The sequence below is a fragment of the Mustela nivalis genome, assembly GCF_964662115.1.
Source record: "Mustela nivalis genome assembly, chromosome: 19".
Lineage (NCBI taxonomy): Eukaryota > Metazoa > Chordata > Mammalia > Carnivora > Mustelidae > Mustela > Mustela nivalis.
In genome coordinates this window covers 5184809-5203437 of record NC_139038.1, presented here as the reverse complement: position 1 = coordinate 5203437, position 18629 = coordinate 5184809, and the positions used below count along the sequence as shown (strand labels likewise).

General features: G+C 44.8%; 1 protein-coding gene and 1 long non-coding RNA gene across 3 annotated transcripts in view; one reads left to right on the top strand and one right to left on the bottom strand.

The window, feature by feature from the left end:
- USP42 (ubiquitin specific peptidase 42) overlaps window positions 1–18629 on the top strand; it is a 51500-nt gene that overhangs the window by 24672 nt on the left and 8199 nt on the right. For both annotated transcript variants that reach the window (XR_014306078.1, XM_082712663.1), the window contains exons 4-14: window positions 6128–6238; window positions 8699–8801; window positions 9664–9731; window positions 10409–10479; window positions 11352–11434; window positions 12520–12631; window positions 13414–13554; window positions 13732–13832; window positions 14898–15051; window positions 16825–17541; window positions 17686–17780. Coding sequence is in view for 1 of the 2 variants with exons in the window: in XM_082712663.1 (XP_082568789.1) it covers window positions 6128–6238; window positions 8699–8801; window positions 9664–9731; window positions 10409–10479; window positions 11352–11434; window positions 12520–12631; window positions 13414–13554; window positions 13732–13832; window positions 14898–15051; window positions 16825–17541; window positions 17686–17780 (1756 nt within the window). In the remaining variant the exon portion in view is untranslated. The remainder of the gene's footprint in view (window positions 1–6127; window positions 6239–8698; window positions 8802–9663; window positions 9732–10408; window positions 10480–11351; window positions 11435–12519; window positions 12632–13413; window positions 13555–13731; window positions 13833–14897; window positions 15052–16824; window positions 17542–17685; window positions 17781–18629) is intronic.
- On the bottom strand, window positions 13831–16954 carry LOC309854045. Its single transcript, XR_014306080.1, has 3 exons — window positions 16639–16954; window positions 14764–15155; window positions 13831–14321 (listed from the first exon to the last, which is right to left on the bottom strand). It is a non-coding gene; the product is annotated as an uncharacterized lncRNA (long non-coding RNA).

The following is an 18629-nucleotide window of genomic DNA, read 5'->3' as shown; positions in this document are numbered from 1 at the left end:
CTGGTTTGTCTTGCACCCTTTTCTGTGACTGCAGCTCCCTCCCCACTGCACTTGCCACATTTTCTCTTCCAGTCTGTATCTGTGCACTTCCTGTCGCCTTCATCTGGCCTCTTCTGTACCTTCCGTTGTGGAGTTTGTTCTGCCAATCCTCAGATCGATTCTAGGATATTTAGGATGATTTGATAGTTATCTTCTTGTGTTCAAGGAACCTAGGCCCCTCCTGCTTGGCCACCATCTTTTCTTCTCTCCTCTAATGTGTAATTATTTTTGTATTTTGTTGAGTTTTATTTGAATATTTATTGAAGGTTTTTGCATATTCATGAGAGATGTTTGTCTATAATTTTCTGGTTTTATACCATTTTTGTTTGGTATCAGGGTAATATTAGTTTTACAAAATGAATTTGGGATATATTAATTCCTGTATTTTTGAAGAGATTGTATAGTATTGATGAAAATCCTTATTTAAACATTTGGTAGAATTTATCAGTGAAACTGTATTGGCCTGGAGATTTCTTTTTTGTGAGTTTTTAAATTACAGATTCAATTTTTGGTATCTGCAAGGTCTGTATTGTTATCCTTGGTTTTGTTTCTGATATTGGTAATTGCTGTAAATTTCTCTTTCAGCACTTCTTTAGCTGTGTCTTCACATTTTTAATATGTTGTCTTTTCATTTTCATTCACTTCAGTGCATTTTTTAATTTCCCTTGAGACTTATTCTTTGATCCGTGGATTATATAGAAGCAGGTTACTTAGTTTCCAGGTGTTTATTGTTTTTCTTGTTATCTCTCTCTCATCTCTAGTATGATTCCAGTGTGGCAGAAAACACACCTTTTATTATTTCAATTCTCTTAAATTTTTTGACGTTTGTTTTGTGGGCCAGGATATGGTTTATCTTAGTGTATGTTCCACAAATGTTTGAAATGAATTTGTATTCCACTGTTGTGTGAAGTGTTCTGTAAACTGCCCATATCCCATGGGCTGATGATATTGCTCAGTTCTGTACCCTTGTTGATTTTCTAGTTCTTCATTTATTGACAGAAGGGTGTTGAGGTTCCCAGCTGTAATTGTGGATTTCTCTATGTCTGTTTTTAGTTCTGTTAGAATTTGGTTTATGTATATTGCTGCTTTGTTGTTTGGTACAAACACATTTAGTATTGCTACACACACATACACACACACACACACACACACACGTACATCATGGATATGTAAAAATCCTTAATAAATATTACAAATAAAACTCAACAAAATACAAAAATAATTACACATCAGAGAAGAGAAGAAAAGATGGCGGCCGAGTAGGAGGGGCCTAGGCTTGCCTCATTCCTTGAATACAGCAAGATAACTATCAATATCTATATATGGATTTTTGATAATGTCCCTATGTCTTGTAGCTTTCTTTCTTCTGAAGTGTGCTTTATCTGCTATTAGTGGAGCTATTTTTACTTTCTTTGAATTAATGTTTGCATGACGTATCTTTTCTCACCCTTCTTTCAACCTGCCTATACTGGTAACATTTGCAATGAGTCTCTTGTAGATATCATATGGTTGAGTCATGTTTTCAATCTACATTGTTAATATGGGTTTTAAATTGGTGTATTAGAAAATTCAGCAGATCAGGACTTAAGCCTGGTTTCTTTTCTTTCTTTCTTTCTTTTTTTTTTTTTTTTAAGATTTTATTTACTTACTTTAATAGAGTACAAGTGAGGAGAGGGAGAGGGGTGAGCAGACGCCAGACTGGTGTGGATCCTGATGTGGGGCTCAATCCCACGACCCCAAAATCACAACCTGAGCTAAAACTAAGAGTGATGCTCAACTGATTGAGCCACTCAGGTGCCCCTTCCTTTTCAGTGTTCTAGGGTTTCTTTCTTTCTTTCTTTTAAGATTTTATTTATTTATTTGAAAGAGTCAGAGAGACAAGAGAGGGAACACAAGCAAGGGGAGTGTGAGAGGGAGAAGCAGGCTTCCTGGAGAGCAGGGAGCCTGATGCAGGGTTCAATCCCAGGACCCCGGGATCATGCCCTGGGCTGAAGACAGATGCCTGACTGACTGAGCCACCCAGGTGTCCCTAGGGTTTCTTTTTAAAACAAATCATTTCCTTCTTGTTGAGAGAGAGAGCTTCCCTTAGTCATTCTTTTAGGGTATGTCTACTGGTGACAAATTTTCCTAGTTTTGCTTCATCTGAGGAGGTCTTGATTTTTGCCTTCATTCCTGAAGAGTATTTCCACTGTGCATAGGATTCTGGCTTGACAGTCATTTTCTTTCAGACCTTGAAAATTGTTTTGCCACTTCCTCTGGCCTCCATGGTTTTTGATCTGAAATCTTCTCTCGTTTTTTCTTTTCTTTATTTCATACACTTTCTTCATTTCTTCTAATACTTTTTCAGCCCATCTTAGTTTCTCCTTTCCTTCTGGGACTCTGCTGACAGGTGTGCTAGATGTTTTGTTAGAGTCCCATAGGTCCCTGGTGCCCTGTTCATTTTCCCTCTTGTTTTCTCTCTGCTGTTCAGAGTACGCAATTTGAAGTCCTTGTCTTCATGTTTACTGTGCCTTTCTTCTGTAATCTCTATTCTTCTGTCTAGCTTATGCACTGAGCTTATTTTGATTATTGTATTTTTTATTTCTAGTGTTCCCATTTGGGTTTTTTTTTTTTTTTTATCTCCTGTTTCTTTGCTGAGTCTCTCTATGTTTTTCATTCGTTTCTAGTGTGTTCATAACTATCTGTTGAGCCATTTTTATCATGGCTTTTTAAAATTCTTTGTTAGATAATTCTAACATTTCTGTCTGTCATCTTAGTGTTGGCCTGTCTCTCTCTATTTTTTTTAAAGATTGTATTTATTTATTTGACAGACGGAGATCACAAATAGAGAGGCAGGCAGAGAGAGAGAGGGGGAAGCTCCCTGCTGAGCAGAGAGCCTGATGTGGGACTCGATCCCAGGACCCTGAGATCATGCCCTGAGCCGACGGCAGAGGCTTAACCCACTGAGCTACCCAGGCGCCCCTTTTGTTGCCCTTTATTTATTGTCTTTTTTCACCCCAGTTGAGAAATTCTTGGTGTGATGAGTGATTTTCAGTTGAAATCTGGATATTTTAGTGTTAGAAATTTTATGTGAGTATTATCTGATGATTGTTTTAGCTGGCTTTCTGTGATACTGCTCTGGCAGAGGAGATTGTATTAGATTGAGGTAGAAGTCCAGCTTCTCTCCTCAGTCTCCATTGACACTCACGGATGAGGCAGGGGTTGGGGCTCCTCATTCCTGCTCTCCATGGTCTCCACTGACACCGCAGTGGCTTTGTACTACAGGGTGATGGTGAGAGTCCTGATTCTGAAATTACCCCAGCAGAGAATTGGGGGGAGTCGTCCTTACTACCAGGCGGTGGGGTAGAAGTCCAGGCTCCTGACTTGATCTTGACTGTGGGATGGGGTGGGTGGTGTGTTGCCACCCAGCATGGATGAAAGTCCCATCTCCTAATCCATCTTCTCTAACACGGCTCTAGTGGGTGGCTTGGTCTGCCTCATTACAGCCTGGCAAGTGGAAGTTTAGGCTGCCCGGTTGGCCTTTGCTGACCTAGGGGTCGGTGGGGGTGGGTCATAGTTTTTCTGAAGCTTATAGCCAGTGGTATAGAGAATTACTATCTAAAAGTTTTCTGTCTTGCCATGTTCCCTTGTCTTGGTCTTTTGGCTAGCAAGAGCAGGCTTTCACTGGGGCTTTGTCCCGTTTGGTGTTTCCAGGTTCTTGGCTTCTTTGGCTCTGGACTATATGAGGTGCAAAGAAAACCCAGGGAACTCACCACAGTGTCATCCCTTGGGTTCCAGAGTTGTTGGGTTGTCTTTTACTCTTACCTTGCACAGCGTTCTTATGTGTGCTTTACATATGGGGTCCAAGGCTTTTTTACTTAGTGGAAGGAATAAGGAAAGGAACTTCTACATCATCTTCCCAGAAGTGAAAGTCTTGTCTTTGTTTTCGAAAGATGTTTTTATCGGGTATGGAACTCTGTGTTGACATTTTTATTCTAAAACCCCAAAGATGTGACTGCATTGTCTCGTGTTGTTTCTGACAAGAAGTCTGTTGTCAGTTTTACCTTTGTTTCTATGTATATGTTTTTATTACTAACTGCTTTTTTTAAAAAGATTTTATTTATTTATTTGACAGAGATCACAAGTAGGCAGAGAGGCAGGCAGAGAGAGATGGGGGAAGCAGGCTCCCTGCTGAGCAGAGAGCCCGATTCGGGGCTGGATCCTAGGACCCTGAGATCATGGACTGAGCCGAAGGCAGAGGCTTAATCCACTGAACCACCCAGGCGCCCTTACTTACTGGGTTTTTTTTTTTTTTTTTTAAGATTTTATTTTATTTATTTGACAGATGGAGATCACAAGTAGGCAGAGAAACAGGCAGAGAGAGAGGAGGAAGCAGGCTCCCTGCTGAGCAGAAAGCCCGATGCGGGGCTCGATCCCAGGACCCTGGGATCATGACCCGAGCCGAAGGCAGAGGCTTTAACCTACTGAGCCACCCAGGCATCCCCTTACTTACTGGTTTTATGATGCTCTCTTTATCTCTGTTCTCAGCAGTCTGACTGAGTGATTCTTGTCTTCTGTTTGGGATTTGTTGAGGTTCTTAAATCTGTCAGTATACTGTTTCAAATTTGTGTGGCTTTTAGTCATTAAAAAAACTTTTATGCTTGTAACTGGAGCACCATTATTAACCTTTTCCGGTGTATAGTTCTATGAATTTTAACACAGGTCTAGATTCATGCACACCCCCACCTCCTCAGGACACAAAACTGTAGAATCACTCTAAAAGTCTCCCTTGCACACTCTGTACAGTCATTATTTCCTGAGATATTTGTTCTGTCTCTTCAGACTCCAATTACATGTGTGTTAAGGGACTAACTTGGAGTCCCGCTGCTCACTGATAAGCATATCTGTTGTTGTTGTTGTTGTTTTGAGTTTGTGTGTGTATGATTCATTATGGAAGATTTCTGTTGCTAAGTCTTCAAGTTCACTGATCTTTTCTCCCCTCCTGTCTAATCTATTGTTAATCTTGCCTGGTGTGTTTTTCATCTCAGAGATTCTACTTTTCACCTGTAAAATACGTTTGACTCTGTTTCCATGACTCTCCCTAACATGCTCTTATTCTCTTCTACCTCCTTAAACATGTGATTGATTATATGTACAATGTCTTTTTTTAATGTCATTGTCTTTTGATTCTATTATTTGTACCATTTCTGGGTCTGTTTCTATTTATTTTCTCCTTGTTGTTGGTCATTCCTGCATCTTTGTATGCCTTGTGGTCTTTGATTAGAACTTTATGTTTTGGGGTGCTGGAGGGTTTTTTTAAATCCCTATAAATATTTTTGAGCTTTATTCTGGGACACAGTTATATCATTTGGAAATGGTTTGAGCCTTTCAGTGCTTTTAAAGCTTTGTTAGGCAGGTTCTGAGCGGTCTTTAGTTTAAGGCAGAGTTTCTCAATCTCAGCACTATTGATGTTCAGAGCCAGATAATGCTTTGTTGTGGGGGCTGGCCTGGGCTTCTTGTAGGATGTTTAGCGGCATTTGTGGCCTCTGCTCACAGGATACCAGTAGAACCAGTTAGTCGTGAGCTAAAATTGTTTTTCACATTTTTCTAAAGTTGTAAAAAGGAAGAAGAAGACGACTTTGCAGCAGAGACCCCATATGTGGCCAACAAGACCAGAATATATATGGAGAGGCTTTCAGACTCTTGTAGAGTGACATTTTTTTTTTAAACTCTTTGAGACAAATGCTAGTATAAGAGAAAACTTCTTTTTCCAGTAGAAAGAGTAGTTAAGAGCACAGGTTTTGAATATGAAGGAAATATTTGAGTCCAGGATGTGTCTTCCACTTAGTACTATTTGACATTGGGCAAAATTTTAACTCTCTGAGCCTCAGTTTATTCTCTTATAAAACCAGTATGAACCAATACATACTTATCACTTGGGTTTGTTGGAGAATTAAATGAGAGTGAATGAAAGTACATAGCTCAAGGCGTGACCTGCAGTAGCTGTAATTACTTCACTTCAGGCGTGGGGCCCGTATTTAAAATATTCTGTGATGTCTGTATGGAGTCCTGTTTTGCTAATTTCGTGGATTGTGGTCTTATCTTTCAGGTCATGCAGAAGGATTTTGTATGATGTGTACAATGCAAGCACATATCACCCAGGCGCTCAGTAATCCTGGGGATGTTATTAAGCCGATGTTCGTCATTAATGAAATGCGGCGTAAGTATCACCTGTAGTAGTTTGTTAGTATTTATTAGGTAATTGGTCTTAATGGCCTAACTGGTAAAAGATGAGCTCCTGGTATATTATGGAAAACCAACGTGTTTTATCATACGTGGGTATGGGTTTAATTAGTAACAAGTCTTTAGTAAAACATGTAGTATAGAAACACACTTTGAAACCACAAAAGATAACAGTGTAATAAGGTATTCGGTTTAATATAAGCAAATTAATTAATTTTTTTTTTAAGTAGGCTCCACGCCCAGTGTGGAGCCCAACATGGGGCTCAAACTCACGACTGTGAGAGCAAGACCTGAGCCAAGATCAGGAGTCAGACACTCAACTGACAGAGCACCCAGGCGCCCCGCAAATTTAAAAATTTTAAAAACTCACTTTGTTAATAAAATCATTGATAAATTTTATAGTGATTTCCATGCTCCAGATATTTGGATTACTATGCTGAGTTATATTATAGTATAATAATATTGTTATATATTATTATAGTATAATATATATAAATAATACTATAATACTGTCCCACAGGTATCGTTTCTTTTTTTTTTTTTTTAAAGATTTTATTTATTTGACAGAGACAGAGATCACAAGTTAGGCAGAGAGGCAGGCAGCGAGAGACAAAGGGGAAGCAGGCTCCCCGCTGAGCAGAGAGCCCAAAGTGGGGCTTGATCCCAGGACCCCGATATCATGACATGGGCCAAAGGCAGAGGCTTAACCCACTGAGCCACCATGCACCCCTTGTCCCACAGGTTTCTTTAAATAGTTTTGAATTGGTTTTAATTCGGTGAATGAGTCTTATGCTATGTATAGCATCAGATATTATCAAACTGAAATTAATTATACTCTTAAAGCAACTTTTAAACTCGTAACAGCAAATTTGTGGATAAATTTCACTTTTTCTATTCCATTTTTAAATGACTTGAAAATTTTCTTTTGCATTATAACGACCCCGATAGGGTATGTGAACTGCTTTAATGCACTCTTTGTGTGTTTTTGTAATAAACTTTTACATCATCTTAATTGAGTTAGAAGGAAAAAATGTGTGCAAATAAAAAAGAAACCCTAACTGTTAATCTGGAATCTAGCGGGGTAATTACAGGGCTGGATAATTATACAGCAACAATCTATAATCCTTTTGCCTAAAAAGCTGCTGAAGTTTAAGAGGTGTTCTATTGGCCCTCGGTAGTATTAACAGGTCGGAGGAGAAAACACACACATTTTATTTTTTTAAGATTTTATTTATTTGTCAGAAAGAGAGAACAAGCACAAGCAGGGGGAGCAGCAGGCAGAGAGAGAAGCAGCCTCCCTGCTGAGCAGGGAGCCTGATGCGGAATTCTATCCCAGGGCCCTGGGATCATGATCTGAGCCGAAGGCAGACTCTTCACCGACTGAGCCACCCAGGCTTCCCAGCACAAACATTTTTTTAAACAGTTTTGGATCCTGGCAGAATTTCAGCCAGGGGAAATTTTGTTTGTTTAATTTTGTATATATAAAGAATGATTAATTATTTTTAAACCTAGACTTTAAGAAAAGGTCATTGCTGTTTGTGTGCATGTGTATTCACGAGCTCACATAACCCCCGCACACGTGGCGGGAGCATGAGATTGCCATTTTTGTAGGCAGAACTGGCAGTTTCATATGGCTCAAGCTAATATATGTTTCTGTATATTCATGTATAGAAATTGGTCTGTTCATGTTTTAGTGTGACATTGTCTAGGCACTTGTTTTTTATTCTCATTTTGTCTTGTAGCCATTTAGTCTATTAGAAACAAGGCTGCTGGGCACCTGGGTGGCTCAGCTGGTTAAGCAACTGCCTTGGGCTCAGGTCATGATCCTGGAGTCCCGGGATCAAGTCCTGCATCGGGCTCCCAGCTCCATGGGGAGTCTGCTTGTCCCTCTGACTTTCTCCACTCTCGTGCTTTCTCTCTGTCTCTGTCTCAAATAAATAAATAAAATCTCTTAAAAAAAAAAAAAAGAAGGAAAGAAAGAAACAAGGCTGCAGAGATTCTGAGGACACAGTGTGTTCTGTGGGTTGTTGAGACAGAACCAAGATGCACTCAGACAGTTATGTTTGCTGTGGAGTCTCTTAGGGAGACCTGGCACTGAATTTAAGATTGTGTGCACTAACATCTCATCTCAAACAAACGTTAACGTTTTGCACAAAGTTTTGAGACAATGCAGCTGAAGTTGAATTTATTCAAGTATAGTTTTGTTAGCTGCAGACCTGGAGCCTCTGGGCTCTCTGCAGCTCTAGGCCACGTGTAGTAATGGTCTACGGGGCATGGGCCTTGCTGTTCTCAGGGTAGTGTGTGTGAGTGCTGCGTCCTCATAAAATAGTCACCTGCTTCCTAGCCGACAGATGGCCATTAGGGGGAATGTCTGGGGGGTACAGCTGGGGCGTATCCTGTGTGAAGATAAAACTTTGTCTTTACTGAAACTTCACAGGTATAGCTAGGCACTTCCGCTTTGGAAACCAAGAAGATGCCCACGAATTCCTTCAGTACACTGTTGATGCTATGCAAAAAGCATGCTTGAATGGCAGCAATAAGTGAGTACAGCGAAGCATCGGTCACGTCTTCCCTTGGCATCGCTGGCTCACTGGAGTTCAGTTGTGCCTTTTACATGAATGTCCCGAGCTCTGTGTTTGCTTCCCTTTGACTTTGCACTGCCTCTTCCTCAAGCGATTGCCATCATTTTAAAATGATGGAAAAATTTTAAGGGTATGCTTACTGTAACAGTGTGGATTTAATTACGGAAGTCGGGATTTGGGGGCCGATTTTGCCCTTACTCCGTTTCTCAGCATCAGCATCCCTTTGCAGATCTAAAACTATCCACTTTTCTTTTCTGGCATGTTTTCTGCTCCTCACCAGCCTCTGAAATCTTTGTGTGTTCCCTGCATTTTTCTTACGCTGGTCAGTTACCAATTCTTACATTTTCTTCCTTAAAATCTAAATGTAGACTCAAGAGGAAGATTGCAAGTACAACTAGATACCAAATCCTAACCCACCTGCATTTCCCGAACACACCTGGTAGATCTCCTGTTCCGCTCCCACCGCTGCTGTCCCTTGGCTGGGCTCTGCTCACTTGGATGACAGACCCCAGGGCAGAGGAGAACGCCCTGCGCTCCCTGCCTTCAGCAGCTGGTGCACACGTCCAGTGTCACAGCCTTGCTGCTCGCTTCCCGGCCAAATTCCTGCCTCAGTGTCAGCTCCCTTCTCAGTACTGTCCTGTCTCTTTCTGCCTCTCCCCAAACCCTCACTGTGAGGGTCCAGGTGAGATGACTCTCTGGCTGCCAAGCATACTGCTGTCTTTTTATTTCGTGCCTTCCTGTTTGAATTCTTGTTCTTTAGAGATGTCACAGCATCTGTAATTATTGTAGAACTCGTCTCATGTCACCGTTTATTTTTCAGATTAGACAGACACACCCAGGCTACCACCCTCGTTTGTCAGATATTTGGAGGATACCTAAGATCGAGAGGTAAAGTTTTATTTAAGGTTGATAAAGAGGTACATGCACATGGTTAAAGAAGAGCAGTAGGAAAGGGTTAGCAATGGACAGTGTGTCTCCTTCCCCCCAGTTTAGAATATAGCCTTCCAGTACTTTCCTATGCACCAGCAGACTGAGAGTGTCTTAGATGGATCTCTTCCCTTTTTCTCTTACCATGAGAAATCTTTTTACATCTCGGTAAATGTAGGTAACACGGTCTCTCACTGCTGAAGTAGAATTCCATTCACTTAAGTCCCCTAACAATGGATTTTGAAGCTGTTTGTAATTCTTCGGTGTTATACCATTAGTCATTCATGGAACATCCTTCTACAATGCCTTTCTGTTCACGGAGAAGTGTCTAAGTAGGATGAGTTCTTAGTTAGTAGAATTTCTGCATTGAAGGGTGGTGTGTGTATTTTAAATTCTGATACTCAAGATCGTTCTTCCAAGAGGTTCTACCCGTTCGCATTCCAGCCGGCAGCACCCGGGGGCTGCACCCACGACACCTTGGCTCACACTGTGGTTCATATTAACACTCTTGTGCAGTCTGAAAAATGTACTTTAAGTATTTTATTTGAAAATCATATTTTTGTGTTCTTTTGTGTCAGTAGTTGGTATCACCATAAGGGTTACACTTTGCTAATTCTTTGCATTTTATTTTATTTCAGTCAAGTGTTTAAATTGCAAAGGTGTCTCGGATACGTTCGACCCATATCTCGATATAACGTTGGAGATAAAGGTACGTTTGCTAGCTGTGGTGGTGAGGTTAGAAAAAAACAGACTTCGTGTGACTTTATCTGTGGTTCATTTATAACTTTACTACACTTGCTAGAGAGTACGAATTGAAACTGTTCATATGCCGAGACTGGATTTAGAGGAAATAATGTAAGATTTGTAGCAGGGAGCGTAGGGACTTTTCTTGCCCTTTGACTTTTCACTTAATTGTGATAAAATCAGAATTTGTTGCCTGCATTAGCTTAATTTAGATGATTGTCACTGTTGAGAAACTCCTTTGTTTCTTGAGTTCTCTAAGCTCCTATTTTCTGTTAATCTCTTGCTTTTCCGATTACAAATGTAATATGTGCTTAGGATGGAAATGAGGAACGTTGCAGATGTGTAGAGGGTCCCGTCCCTCCGGATGAATCCTTAACAATCTGATATAAACTGTTCTAGAACCTATTATTTACCGACTCTAACAACACAATTACACCTTAGGCCTGTTCGGCCACTGGCCACCTTCATGTACTTCCGCTTAGCGGCCTCTCCAAGGGCATGTGCCTTGGGGGCGCCGCGGCCCCCTGAGCATGGGCACCACCAGGCGCAGGCCCTCTTCCTTGCTGGTGTGTGTGGGTTTTTTTTTCCTGTTTTATGTTCTTTGGAATAACACTGCAGCAAGCAGCTTCTTCACACGCCGTTCACTTTGATGTGCGCGGTGTTTAACGAAGGGAGAGTCGTGGGATGGGTACACGTATAAAAGTCCATGTCTAATAAAAGAGAAATTTCTACATATAAATTCACATTGGCTTTTAGACCTTTGAGTCGTGTTTTTTCTTCCTTCTGTCGAGTGGCAGTGAGCGGTCCCGTGTGCTGATGCTGTTCTTCTCTTCCCAGGCCGCTCAGAGCGTGAACAAGGCGTTGGAGCAGTTTGTGAAGCCGGAGCAGCTCGACGGGGAAAACTCTTACAAGTGCAGCAAGTACGCGGGTGTGGCGGCGGGGCGGCTCGCGGTGCGGATGGGGGAGCCCTCTTAGCTGCCGTGCTGTCTAGGAGGACGTCGGGTCTCCGCGCTCCCGGGGCCGGAGTGCTCAGTGTCTGCCTGCACCTCTGCCCCCGGGAGGGCCCGTGCCCCTCGACCGGGCGGGTTTGCGGGGGGCCGTCCACGGTAGCTGCTCGGCCTGGCGCGGCCCGGCTGACGCGTCTATGGTGCTCGGCGTTTTCGTGGACTCCTTGTTAGAGGCGCCGGTGGAGTGGGGCTCGCCTTCTCTGAGAGCAGTTAAGCCTCTTGCTCTCTCCTCTGCTTCTCACCCAGGATTCAGGGTGGTAACTGCTGGAAACGTCCAGTGTTGAGGACTCATTGCTGTATTGCCCTGTGAAGTCAGGAGAGCCTCTATATGAAGAAAGTCCTGTTTCACATGTTTCAGTAGATTTTCATTTTTTTAGAAGCTGGTACTATGGGTGATCGTTACCAAACACTCACGTCTTGGGGGGGAAGTTCCCACAGCCACAGGCACCTCTCCTATTCTGAGTTCCACGGATGTTCAGTTTGAGTTGAGAGAATTCTGTATTTAACCCAATTTTAAAATTATCAGTGTCTCTGGGGCTTCTCAGAATCTGTCCTAGGCTTCCTTTTTTCTTTCATGCTAATTGAACAGTCGCCCCCTGTCGTAAATTTTAGTGTTTTTTTTTTTTTAAAGTTAAAAAAAAAAATTTTATTTGACAGAAATCACAAGTAGGCAGCGAGGCAGGCAGAGAGAGGGGAGGAAGCAGGCTCCCTGCTGAGCAGAGAGCCCAATGCGGGACTTGATCCCAAGACCCTGGGATCATGTCCCTGGGATCAAGACCCTGGGACCTGAGCTGAAGACAGAGGCTTAACCCACTGAGCCACCCAGGTGCCCCAAATTATAGTGTTTTCACTGTTGGCTGAGAGGAGGGCTGGTATTTTTTACTAGTAGCTTTCTTTTGGTTTGGTGGGAAATGTTTCAGAAAAACAAGGGAAAGACTTAAAAAATACATCTGTACTTACACACATCTTCTTAATCCTTTGTTTCTGTTTATTTCAAGGTGTAAAAAGATGGTTCCAGCTTCAAAGAGGTTCACTATACACAGATCCTCTAATGTTCTTACACTTTCTCTGAAACGTTTTGCAAATTTTACTGGTGGAAAAATTGCTAAGGTAGGTAGATAATATTAATAACCTTTTATGTGGTCTTTGTCAAGGCTTATGTGTCAGTAGCTATCAAGGGTTATATGCGACCTAACTGAACAATTTGTTACCTTGATTTCCTGGGTTCTAGTACTTACTGGGGAGAAACGTGTCCGAGCATTGAGCTGGTGTAGTGTGCCGTGTGCGTTCTTGAGTGCAGTTTCTCTGTCCTGGTTGGACTCTACTGATGACAGAATTGGTAACTGCGGTCTGCACTTGGGCATCGTGGTCAGGGAAAGCGGGAGACACAGGGAGAACCGGTGTCATTCGCAGTCCAAAGAGGGCGGCCCTGCGGGATCTCACGCTCTTGTCAGAGTTGGCTTTCTTTGTCGAGGTTTTCTCAGGGTAGCACACTGAATTTTCACATTTTCTTTCCACTTCCTGAAGACTGGATGTATCAGAAATCAGAAGTATGCAAGAGATCTAAACAGTCCCTTCCCAAAGTAGTAAAGCCACATGCGACCGACGTCCAGAATTAGCGTTCCATCCCGTGGCCAATTCAGAGGGTTTGCTTAATGCAGAGCCGTGTCTGCTTCAGGGAAATCAGGAAGGCGGGGAGCACATGAAGGACGTGCGGGCTCAGGGTGGCTCCAGGCTGACTGTGCCTTTTGAAGTGTGGTTCAGTGTGTTAGGTTTCTGCTGGAACATTCGAGGGCACAGAGCCCGGTGGCGTGTGGGCCTCCGTGGGGATATGTGGAATGATCTGGGCCTTCAGAAGCGGCATTCCTGAGCCTCTCCCCGTTTCTGTGCAGGATGTGAAATACCCTGAATATCTTGATATCCGACCGTACATGTCTCAGCCGAATGGAGAACCGATCATCTATGTTCTGTACGCAGTGCTGGTGCACACGGGCTTTAACTGCCATGCCGGCCACTACTTCTGCTACATCAAAGTAAGCCATGCAGGTTTTGCTGTCTTAAAATAGACTCTAAGGTAGCACTGGCTCTTGGGGGGCAAGGTGGGGCTTTGCCAGTGAAAATATGAAGACCCATTTTTCTTTCCTGTTTGGTTGGTGTTCCGTCTTCGTGCGATCGTATCTAATTCCTCCTTTGTTGCCTTTCTCTTGCAGGCGAGCAATGGCCTCTGGTACCAAATGAATGACTCCATCGTATCTACCAGTGATATTAGATCGGTACTCAGTCAGCAAGCTTACGTTCTCTTTTATATCAGGTACCGGCAGGAAAACGGATTTTCACATTTTCTGTTGTGTCCTTTCTCTTTATCTCAACAGCATATTTAAATTCCGTATTCGGTTATTGAAATATCAGCTTACTGGGGCCAGCAGAGTAAGGGAGGTAGTTTTTGGATGTGGATTAGGATTTAGCTTCCAACCCCGTGGCCAGCGGATAGGGAAGCACGCAGAGAAGGTGCCCAGTGATGGTGGAGGAGGGTGGGCTGCCGCGGGCAGCACATGGTAGGAGCCTGGGGCCAGGGAGGCAGGGTGTGGAGGCCTCAGGAAGGGGCCTCTGAGGACCTGGGTGGGGTTACCTCTCAACCACTGGGCGTAGGCAGCTAGCCACGTTCCTGGCCGGGCCTGGCTGGGCACCGGCTCACTGCTCCCCGTTGCTGCTGCACGCTCTGTCTCACTAATTCCATTTCTGGAAGTGCGTGGTCTTAGGAAAACTCTGATGTGTGCTCTGAGGTGTTCATTTATAGTAGCTGAAAATTAACAAATTAAGGAGAATGAGTGTGTACATTGTAGCATATCCATGTGTTGGACTATTATGCAGCTGTTAAAAATCATTTTTATGATGACCCTTTTTTTCTCAAAGTGATACAAAAGAGTGTTCTATATATATGGAGAAAAAGCAGTTTGAAATCTTTCACAGTGGAATTGAAAAAAAAAAGTACAGGATAAAGCCTGGAGGATATTCCAGTAAATCGGAACAGTAGAAGCCTCTCATGGGTGTGATGAGGCATAGAATTTGTGTGTTTCACTCCTGGATACAGACTTTCTGTAAGAGCATGTACTTACATTTAGAAAAATAAAAGTAAACAGAAAAGAATTGCTTTCAGGTAGTGGCATCTCTGGAACACACAATCAAAAATACCACTTGCACGGTTACCTTTGTGCCTCCCCGTGGGGGCACCTGCCACTAACCTTGACCCAGAGGGGATCCTGTGCGAAACTCCATGCGCTGCAGCTTCTCGTTCTGGTCTCTGGGGGGCTCCAGGTGAATCTCTCCTAAGAACGTGCCCTGTGAAGCCTTAACTTCTGTCCCTCTCTGTCCCCAGGTCCCACGATGTGAAAAATGGAGGTGAACTCACTCATTCCACTCACAGCCCCGGCCAGTCCTCACCCCGACCTGTGATCAGCCAACGTGTTGTCAACAACAAGCAGGCTGCGTCAGGGTTTATCGGACCACAGCTCCCCTCTCACATGATAAAGGTAACATTCCAGAGGTGGGATGTAATCTCTGTGGCAACTTGGGTATTGTTCAGAGCCTCCGGTCAGCGCTGCAGGAGCCACCGTGTCCTCGTAGCACCGAATGCCTTGTCAAAAAAGTTCATACAAGCCATCGATTATAAAATATTTCAAATATGCAGAATATCTCCGGGTATGACTATAACAAACAAGAAAAAGGTCTGGGTGTGGGTGTAGATTTAAGTGCAAGAGCGTAAGCGAGAGAGCACAAGAGCACAGGAAGAGGGAGAAGCCGATTCGCCGCTGAGCAGGGAGCCCGACGTGGGCCTTGATCCGAGGACCCCAGGATCATGATGTGAGATGAAGGCAGCTGCTTACCTGACTGAGACACCCGGGCGCCCCAACACTAGGGATTTTAGCTCTCACTTTGGACTTTTTCATTCAGAGTGGACTTAATATTTGGGGATTCTTTTGTTGTTGTTGTTGTTGTTGTTGTTTCTTAAGATTTTATTTATTAACAGAGAGAGAGAGGGAATACAAGCAACAGGAGTGGGAGAGGGAGAAGCAGGCTTCCCGCTGAGCAGGGAGCCTGATGTGGGGTTCAATCCCAGGACCCTGGGATCAGGACCTGAGCTGAAGGTAGAGGCTTAATGACTGAGCCATCCAGGCGCCCCAATATTTGGGGATTCTTGATGAATGCTAGAAACAGGAAAGCGACTCACAAAAAGTTTATTTTCAGTGTATCCATCCATGTAGCCCTTTCAGGAGTGTGGTGTGTCCTGTTGGCCGTCCAGCGGCTCAGACGCACCCCCTGGTGGTCAGTGCCTGTATCAGTGACACACAGACCTTCAGGAGGGAAGGCCTGGCGTTTGCTGGTCTGATGCAGTGATTATGGTCACCGTCTGTGTGTGGAAGCAACCCCCACCAATACCATAGTGCTGTGACAGCCTTTCCACTCAAGTGTGATTTGTTTGAGTCAGCAGATGGTCTAGTTGTGTACTGTATTTTATGGACATGGGATAGTGTTTGGATTGTAGCCAGAGTCACAAATCCAGTGCCTCTTGGAGCTGGGCGGGAGCTGGGCTCTGCCTCGGCTCAGCTTAATAGTGACGCCAGCACCCCGGTCAGCTAGAAGCACGAGCGCTGGGTGGAGGGGTGGCGAATACTGATTCTTTTCCAAGTTTTTTGTTTTCCTTCACGGGAAACCTTCAGATGTTAAGATAGCAACTAATTCAGGTATCTGACAAAACTCTGTGAAGGCCACGCAGAACACCTCTGTGAATTGCGGTCTCACCCACGGCCACCAGTTTGCCCCCTAGGATAGAGCAGCATAGGTGGGGTATGGAGCAGAACAGCTCAAGAGTAGGACGCAGAGGGGACGTGGAAGGTGGGGATGGCGCCCCAGGCCGCGCGCTCTGTCTGCCCACGCCGCCCCTCTCCCCACGAGCGGGCACTTCCTTCTGCTGTACGGCAGTGGGCTTCCAGGAAGCCCGGCCAAGGGAAGCATGCGTGACTCTGTGCCCGAGGGGGCTTCTTCATTTCTGTCAGATTGGAGCAGAAAGAATTGGGGCTGGGGTTTGTTCTGGAAAGAAATAGTTGTTGATTACTTACCAAAAATCAGGGACCCGTGGAAGGTTTATGGTCAAAGCGGACAGGAGGAGGAGGTGATTCTAGGTGTGGGAAACGTGATATTCTAATAAAGAAGATGATGAGCAGAAAGGGCAGGGCCCCTAGCCAGACTGGATTCTTTGTGACCCTTCCTGGGGCTCTCACCACCTGGGGTCTTCTTTCTTCCAGAATCCACCTCACTTAAATGGGACCGGGCCACTGAAGGAAGCACCGAGCAGTTCCATGTCGAGTCCCAGTGGAAATTCTAGTGTCAGCCGGGCTGGTTCTGTTAATGCTTCGACTTCTGTCCAAAACTGGTCTGTTAACAGGCCATCAGTGATTCCGGAACACCCCAAGAAACAAAAAATCACGATCAGTATTCACAACAAGTTACCTGTTCGCCAAGGCCAGTCTCAGCCCAACCTTCACAGTGGTTCTTTGGAGAACCCAACCAAGCCTGTTCCCTCTTCTACCATTACCAACTCTTCTGCAATACAGCCTACCTCGAGCGCGCCTACGATGGCGGTTTCTAGTAAAGTCACAAAGCAGATGCCCCCGAGCGAGTCCTGTTCTCAGCCCGTGATGAACGGCAAGTCCAAGCTGAGCTCCAGCGTCCTGGTGCCCTATGGCGCCGAGTCGTCCGAAGAGTCCGACGAGGAGGCCAAGGGCCTAGGCAAGGAGAACGGTCTCGGTGCGACCGAGAGCTCGGACTCTCCTGTGCAGGGTGCGGAAGACGACGAGGCCTGTCCGCTCGAGCTTCGAGAGCCCCTTGCTCTGAACGGTGCTGACAGTACAGACAGCGACCTGAAGGAAAACGGTCTGCCTTGTGATGGTGCCAGTTGCCAAGTCCCGCCTACTCTACACTCAGAAAATCCCTTTTCTAAGGCGAATGGTCTGCCGGGAAAGGTGAGCGTTGTGGGGTGGCCCGGGGGTAGGGAGGGGGGCTTGGCTTGGATTCCCACGGCCAGCCGCTCCCCGGCTGCAGATCAGAGATAGGGAGGCGCCCGGCGGTGGCAGTAAGGGTTGAAAGAGCTTTGTGTTTTATCGTAGTTGATGCCTGCTCCTCTGCCGCCTCTCCCAGAAGACAAAATCTTAGAGACCTTCAAACTCAGCAACAAGGTGAAAGGTTCGACAGAAGAAACCAGGTAAGATGATGACGGGCGAGGAGACCATGATGGTGCCCGTGTGCCGTGCGCCGCTGTCCACTACGCACGTCTCATCGTGGACCTCTTGAAGCCCGTGAATCTATTCATGAGCTAGAGAAGTTGTTAAGTGCCTCTTAGAAAAGGAAAGAAAAAAGTTACCAGATGAATTGCCATTTTTCTGTGAAAACGATGTCCTTGAGCTAACGCTTTGTTCAGCCTAGCCCCGTCTCTCTGGCTTAGGGACGCTACGGCCTGCTTCCAGGTCTGACACGTAGCCTTCTAGCGACAAACGTGAAGACTCGATAAGGTTGTAGGACAGGGCTTCTCAACTCCCATCAAGTTACAGATATTCTGCTCCTTCCAGAATCCTGAAATTTCATTCGTAGATAAGACTATCTCCACATTGAATGCTTTGTTTGCTTTTTTAAACGGTCCAATTCCTGAGTGTAATGTAACGGGAGTGAAAGGAGGAATATACCAGCTGGTGGCGTTTTGGTTTGCCCACGGGTGCGTGATGACGCCCCAAGTGGGTTCACTGTGAGCCTTGCCATGTGGGACGTGGCCTGGTGTCCTGAGCACAGTCCCACGCGCACATTTCACCATCAGGGGTGTGATGTCCTCATAAGGGACAACTTTTGGTGACATTCTGGTTGTCTCTGGATTTACACAGTAGTTGTGTCCCTGGAAAATGTCACGTCCATGAAGACTGCCAATAGTCTCATAGCCGGGGTGTTCGCCCACATGGACGTCGGCTTGTGGGACGTGGGGCCCTTCCTTACTCCCTGCATGCCACTGCCTGCTTGTCCCTGGGCTCCCCCATCTCTGTGATAACCAGAATGCACCCCACAT